A 7,225-nucleotide genomic window follows, 5' to 3' on the forward strand; every position below is an offset into this window, starting at 1 on the left:
ACACACACACACACACAATATCACCTGATTTATCTGGATTGTGTCCAAATTACACCAATCCATATGAAATGAAATCCATGAAGGGAAATAGGATTGTACATACAAAACATTGCAAAAGGGTTCTCTGCCTTTGGAAACTCCAGTTGCAATTGTGTAGTTCTGGTCCAGATCCAGAGATCCAAAACCTCAACCATCAGCTTTGGGTGCCACATCTTATGAAGACCATAATAATAGCCTTGTTGGATTCCAGGATCCTGTTCTATACTGTGGCCGTTCGACCAGATGTCTATGGGAAGCTCGGAAACAGGACATGAAGACAATCCCCATCCATGCAGGAAGGAAGGGGCTAGGTCCATAAATGCTCCTGCTTGCATGGATTTTGCACTTCCAGCCAATCTAGTAAATTCATTTACTATTATGTTATTTATTGATATATTAGCCACTCTTCAGCCCAGCTCTCATAGCAGCATATAGACATAAAAAGCAATCACACATACGATAACTACATCAGTAGCAAATTGGAGTAGTTAGGGTAAGTCCATCATAAAAATAAACACAATTAAAGCATGAGCTTAATAGATCTGGGCAAATAAGGTTTTCCCTTGGCATCCAAGAGAGAACCAGGACAGTGTCTGGAGAGTCTTCTCTATTATATACTAAGAGGAATGGCATCTAATGCAATAAGCTCCCAATTAGCAGCAAAGTGAGGGCAGCTAACATGATTGTGAATTTACCAGCTGGCTGAGCTATCATCACCTCGAAAAGCCAATGGGCTTCTGCTATCACAATGACAATAATCACAGGTAAAGTGTAAAGCAATTACAGCCACAGCTTTTCTTCAGGGCTTGCAATCGCTGCTACGCATAGGGCAAAAAACAAATTCAAAGCTCAGCTATTTCCAGCTAATGAAATGCTGCTTCTCTGCTATCCAATTTCACAATTATTTTCCAAATAACTAGGCAGGCTTGGTGAGCCGGTAAAATTGGCAGAGATAAATCAGGATGATTCCTCTGTTTACTTAGGTAACCAAACCAGAATCAATACAGATCCAATTCCTCTTTCAGCTGCCCAGGATAGACCACGATCACCAAGGCAGAGCAGAAAAAGAAATACTTCACTAGACTTCTTCTGGGCATATTTTTCGGTGGAACCTAAAGCTGCCCAACGCTTAATAAAGAGTTGGCCCCTTTGTAAGATGAATGGTGCCTAAACCTTTTAAAATCCAGTGTGATTCCAAATGAAACAGCCACACTCTGCTGTGCACTGGACAGAAGAACAAATAGCAGAGGCTGTGGGTGATCAGAAACAGAAAAGCTGGTTCACAAGTCTATTGTTTCAAGCCATTCCTTCCCCCAAATGGTTGGACGTCCAAGGCAGCCTAAACATGGCAAGTATCCTCTGAGTAAGAGACCTTTGGTGCCACCACACAACTGCTTTTATTTAGAAATGTAGGACTCAGGCAGGTATTAAAGGGTACAGAAGCAAGCATAAAAATAGGCATTGCTGACCCCAACTCTGAGTCCTGAAATCTAATGGCTACTAGAAGGTTACTAGCCAGTCTCCGAGACTGTGCACACAGAAATAGGTGGTTTCAGTCCCACTTAGGCACATTCCTTTATAGCAGGCAATTGCCCTTTATCAGGCAATCACCCATCAACAATGATGCTAGATTATTCCAAAGTAAAAAGTCAGCTCATTATCACTATTATGCCAGTAAATCTGCATGTAGGGTGGTTTCTTGATTACATTTACGCGCTCTCTCTCTCTCTCTCTGTGTGTGTGTGTGTGTGTGAGAGAGAGAGAGAGAGAGAGAAATTTTCTCTGTAGATTGGATTTCCTGGCAATTTCTAGATTCCAGATGTTCTAGATTGTCCCACCCTCAATATAAATAAAGGTAAAGGGACCCCTGACCATTAGGTCCAGTCGTGACCGACTCAGGGGTTGTGGCGCTCATCTCGCTCTATTGGCCGAGGGAGCTGGCAGGTCATGTGGCCAGCATGACTAAGCCGTGTCTCGCAAAGCAGAGCAGCGCATGGAAACGCTGTTTACCTTCCTGCCAGAGTGGTACATATTTATCTATTTGCACTTTGATGTGCTTTCAAACTACTAGGTTGGCAGGAGCAGGGACCGAGCAACGGGAGCTCACCCCATCCGGGGATTCGAACCGCCGACCTTCTGATCGGCAAGTCCTAGGCTCTGTGGTTTAACCCACAGCATCACCCGCGTCCCTTCTCAATATACATGCCATCCAGCAAAACATCAACCAATTATTACAAACATGCCTGAATCCCAAGGCAATCAGGATGCCTTTCTTTGGGACCCCTGATGCTGTGACAGCATTTTCTACAGCATAATCAATACATAATCAAATGCATGGTACATTTTTGTTGTCCAACCTAGATGCAGATACACTAGAACAGCATGCATTTTTCCTGTGACTAGTAGGCTGTCTTTAGCAAACTGCTGCCCAGTATTACTAAGGGATTGCAAAAGCATCGTCACAGACACTCTTTTAATTTGGCAATTCCCAAACTATAAACTAGGGTGTGCTTATAAAAGTAAAGGTTCCTGCCACTTTCCAATCAGTCACCTGTCAGGTCAAGCAATTCTGTTGTACTGCTGCATGAGGAATAATTCAGTCATACTTGGTGCTGTGATGCACTGGTTGCCTCACTTTGAATGCCTGCGATTCCTCCAGTGTGCCTTCAATTTTTATTTAGAAAAGTGCGCCACTACTGTATGCGATTCAGGAGACCCATGCTGAGCATCTCCTGTGATTTAAAAAAACAATCAGACGTCACCCAGAGGGGGGCCAAAGAAGACTGGGATCACGGCACTGGGATGTAACCCTTTTGCATCAGACCGTAGTCCTCCATTAAAATCCTCTCCCCAGTGAAGCTGCTATTTGCCCCATGAGGGAAACTTGCAGGTATCATGGGGCAAATAGCAGCTCCAGGAATTTTCATTTTTGAATTGTATAAGACAGCAGGCACCGTATGCCTGTAATGCTGCTCAAAATAATAAGACCTTCAAATTCCACAGCCAAAGCCCAGGGTTTTGCTATTCAAGAATAAGTAAGAGCTAATTGGAGCCGGTTTTGGCACCAGATCTCTGCACTCCCCCCAGAAGAAGTCCTCCTCAGTGGCAAATGAACAAGCAATGCCTGAGACAGCTAATTCCAGGAAGTCAAAGGCTAATCTGAAGCAATGTTGAGCTAAAGCAGCACCCTTTGCATCAGAAGCTCCAACTATGTCAGGAAAAAAGGACAAGATTTCACTAAACCTTTAATCTGCTATAAAAGGACACTATATAAGTCTAGTCAAGAGTGCCTCAAGCATAGTAATTCAGCCTCCAGTATCAGCAACGACCAAATCACAGTTGCTAGGCTATGTACATATAGTCTACTCTACCTTGTTGAGCAAGATTCAAAAAGCTTAATATTTCAGATGTACGGTTCTACATTTCTCTCTGTATTATATTTGCACTAGGCCATCATCGTGCAGCACCCCACTGGAAAGACTGGGTGCGCTGCATCACAATCCTGGATTTGCATAAAGTCTGGGTGGGGTAGGGGAACAAAAAAAGGTAAGTTGAATAAGGTAAAAAAAAAAGCCTGTGACATGGAAGCCAGAACTATTGTATTTTAATATTTTGTTGGAAGTCGCCCAGAGTGGCTGGGGAAACCCAGCCAGATGGGCGGGGTATAAATAATAATAATAAATTAGTATTATTATTATTATTATTATGAAAGGGGAAAAGTAGTGGCAAGGTAATGGGAAAGGTCGGAATACCCCAGGAATGGATGAACATTGGGGGGTCTTTAAACAGAAAAGAAAAAAATGTTTAACAAGGAGAAATAGTGGAGTTTGGGTACAACACAAAGTCAAAAGCCTCTCTCAACTACCTTCTCACTCTACCCAAACCTTGCTTAAACCTCCGCTTTTTCCTCTGTCTCTCCCTGCATTCCTAGACAAAGACAGGGCAATTTTTTGTCCAATGGGTGAGGAGGGTCCCAGCTCATTAACATGTATAGTGTGGGTGGCTGGGTGTGTTTTCTTGGTTCATTTCAGTTTGTAAAAGCAGCAACCACCTTATTTCATTCAGAAAGTTAGGAGCGTAAGTATTATTACAAGAAAATGCAAGAAATTCCTTTCCAATTACTGTTCCCATTTCTGTTTTCTCTGGAAGAAATATTCATCGTAAGGTCCTAAACCACTGTACCCATTTCTAAAAACGTGTAGCAAGAAGCTTTAATTTTAATCCCTGTTCGCACATTTAATATAGTTTCAGGGAAATGCAAATATAGCCAAATTAATTTAAACCACTGTTGACTTGCAAACCACATGTGCTCTGTTGTTTGATCACTTTTCAAGAAACTGGTGCCAATTAAGTCCTCCTGTTTTCCAATCTCTTCTACAGCGAGTCCTGCCAGAATCTACATGGAAGACTTAAGAAACCAAATCTTCTTTGTCTCTCTCTTTTCGCTTTCCCCCCTCTTTGTGAGCATCTGCCTTTCACCTAGATGTAAAGTATTCATATTTCCTTACTGCATTTTTTCCAGTGTATGTTTGAACCTGAAGTGGTTTGGCTTGGTTGATTTCAGTAGGGTTTGGGTGTGTGATAAGGGCATAAACTGTGTGTTTTGGGGAACAGGGCAGGCAGCAAAAGCCATTCCCAGCACCAATACCCCATTTCCTACCTGATCCATCCCAGTCTTCCTCATTGAGTGGCAGGGTCCAAATGGAGCTTCTAAGAGATTACATTAAGCCTCCCTGTGATTGGAAAAGCTGCAATACCAGAGTTCTTGATCCCAGAGAGGCTTCCAAGCACAATCAGTCAAAAGCGTTTTGGAGGCCCCATTCAGATTTCAGTGGTACCTCAGGTTACATACGCTTCAGGTTACAGACTCCACTAACCCAGAAATAATGCTTCAGGTTAAGAACTTTGCTTCAGGATAAGAACAGAAATAGTGTTCTAGCGGCGTGGTGGCAGCAGCGGGAGGCCCCATTAGCTAAAGTGGTGCTTTAGGTTAAGAATAGTTTCAGGTTAAGAACGGACCTCCGGAACGAATTAAGTACTTAACCCGAGGCACCACTGTAGTTCAATGCAGGGAGATTGGAGAGATCAGCTGAGGCCAACATAGTTTATGCCCGGGGCTGCCATGATGGGCTTCATGCAACACCTCAGCCTCCCCCTCCTCGCTTTCTTCCATTGGTCATGCAGTGACCATGCAGTGGTTAGGATGGCGAGTTTTTGCTCCCTTGGAACTGAAGGCAAAGTTAGGTAACTGATGCTCTTCTTCACTTTCTCTTTCAGCTCTACATGCTTTTAAAAGCTGATTAATTCCACTGGAACGAGATCCTTTGGAAAAGTGAAGTATGTCCGAATGCTTTCTCTCTCTGTTTCTCCAGGGAGTGGGGTGGCCCCGATCCAGTCGAGGGGAGAGAAGTTATGAGAGGTGGTGACACCCAAAGTAAAGGAAAAGGGGCCCCTGACCATTAGGTCCAGTCGCTGACGACTCTGGGGTTGCAGCACTCATCTCGCTTTATTGGCTGAGGGAGCCGGCGTACAGGTTCCAGGTCATGTGGCCAGCATGAGTAAGCCGCTTCTGGCGAACCAGAGCAGCGCACGGAAACGCTGTTTACCTTCCCGCCTGAGAGGTACCTATTTATCTACTTGCACTTTGACGTGCTTTCGAACTGCTAGTTTGGCAGGAGCAGGGACCGAGCAACGGGAGCTCACCCCGTCGCGGGGATTCGAACTGCCGACCTTCTGATCAGTAAGCCCTAGGCTCTGCGGTTTAGACCACAGCGCCACCTGCGTAACACCCATAAAACTCCCTAAAAAATCCAAATGGGCCCACAGTTCTAAAATGGTTGACAACCCTTATACTAAACCATGGTTTAGAGTTTTGTGTGAACCAACCCCTTATTATCTAATATCATAGTAAAATACCACTGCAAGTTTGACGCAAACCAGCAGAACCACTTAGTAGCATTTTAAAACACATTATGTTGTAGACTTACATACCATAGCATGTTTAGCAGCCGATAAAAAGTGTGTCATTAAACTGTCTGAGCTTTTGTTTTTATTATTATTTGCAAACCTGAAAAAATTATGCCGTTAAAGCATCCAGGGGGAAACTGTTCAATCCTGTCCATGACAGTTTCATTTAATCTAAAACACATCTATCAATTTCATTATAGCAATTTGCCATATCAGTACCAAAGAAATGAATATGAAATAATTGTGTATCTCACAACTTATAGATGCACAAAACCAGTCTGTAGCCCCCCCGCTGATCAAGTGCTAAAACTATTTTACAACTAATTTTCAAATTTATGCACATATAAATTTCCTCTTCCTTAAAATTGCAAACTTGTGGAGTGCCTCCCAATGGTCTTTGTTTTTAGTACACTGCAGTAGCAAGAAAATTCACATTTTATCAAATAAGAGGCACAGGGGTGCTTAACCCATTTGCAAACCAAAATTTCCCCTGATCTCTTCACACAAGGGACATTCAATGTACCATCCCCACCACTGGAAGAAAAACTGTCTGGAAGTGTTTTTGATCAGGAAAGCAGCCCATAACTGGAAAGGCTAAGCACCCCTACCTTGTGTCACTGCTCCAATTAAATTCAGAGCTTTCCAAGGCTATGGTAAGGCAAAGCAAAAATAATCAGGAGAACAGTATATATGTGTCACTTATATTTTGCCCTGGACTCTAGTTTAGGAAAAAACCAACAAAGAACAAACCCAAACTCTTCCAAAAATTCCGATATTATTTTAAAGATTAAGCGTTCAATCCAGGTAGTTGAATTTAGTTCCCCTTGAAAACAACAGAACTCAAGTTAAACTGCCTTAGCTTGGATCCAATCCAATGAAATAATTACCAGTGTTTTCCATACAGCCAGTTTCCTCCCCAGGTGAGCAGGCAGGCCCCAGCAGTGGTCTTCTTCCAGTGATTTCTGAGCGTGTGAAACATTTTGATAACCTTGGCCATGTTTATGTTTTACTCTGCAGCAGACCTTACAGGGGACTCCGATGCAAAGAAACAGCATGGAAGAGCATCTGTGTGGTAAACCGTAAATAAAAGATGAATATCACCTGAGACAAGGAAATGGTTGCAACGTTCACTAAACATCTATTTCTTTCCTGTTAATAAAATACTGGCAGGAAATATTAAAGGATGAGAAAAATGCCTCCCTCAGTTTAACTTGATGCT

General features: G+C 43.0%; 1 protein-coding gene across 3 annotated transcripts in view; it reads right to left on the minus strand.

The window, feature by feature from the left end:
- Positions 1 to 7,225, minus strand: part of AGK (acylglycerol kinase) — a 40,135-nt gene that overhangs the window by 31,273 nt on the left and 1,637 nt on the right. For 2 of the 3 annotated variants that reach the window (XM_081212060.1, XM_081212061.1), the window contains exon 2: positions 6,894 to 7,071. In XM_081212060.1, coding sequence (XP_081068186.1) covers positions 6,894 to 7,071 — 178 coding nt within the window. Of the gene's footprint in view, positions 1 to 6,893; positions 7,072 to 7,225 lie in introns of those variants that run through there. The other variant, XM_081212062.1, reaches the window with a different exon arrangement.

This window comes from Podarcis bocagei (assembly GCF_964188305.1).
Source record: "Podarcis bocagei genome assembly, chromosome: 10".
In the NCBI taxonomy this organism is placed as follows: Eukaryota; Metazoa; Chordata; class Lepidosauria; order Squamata; family Lacertidae; genus Podarcis; species Podarcis bocagei.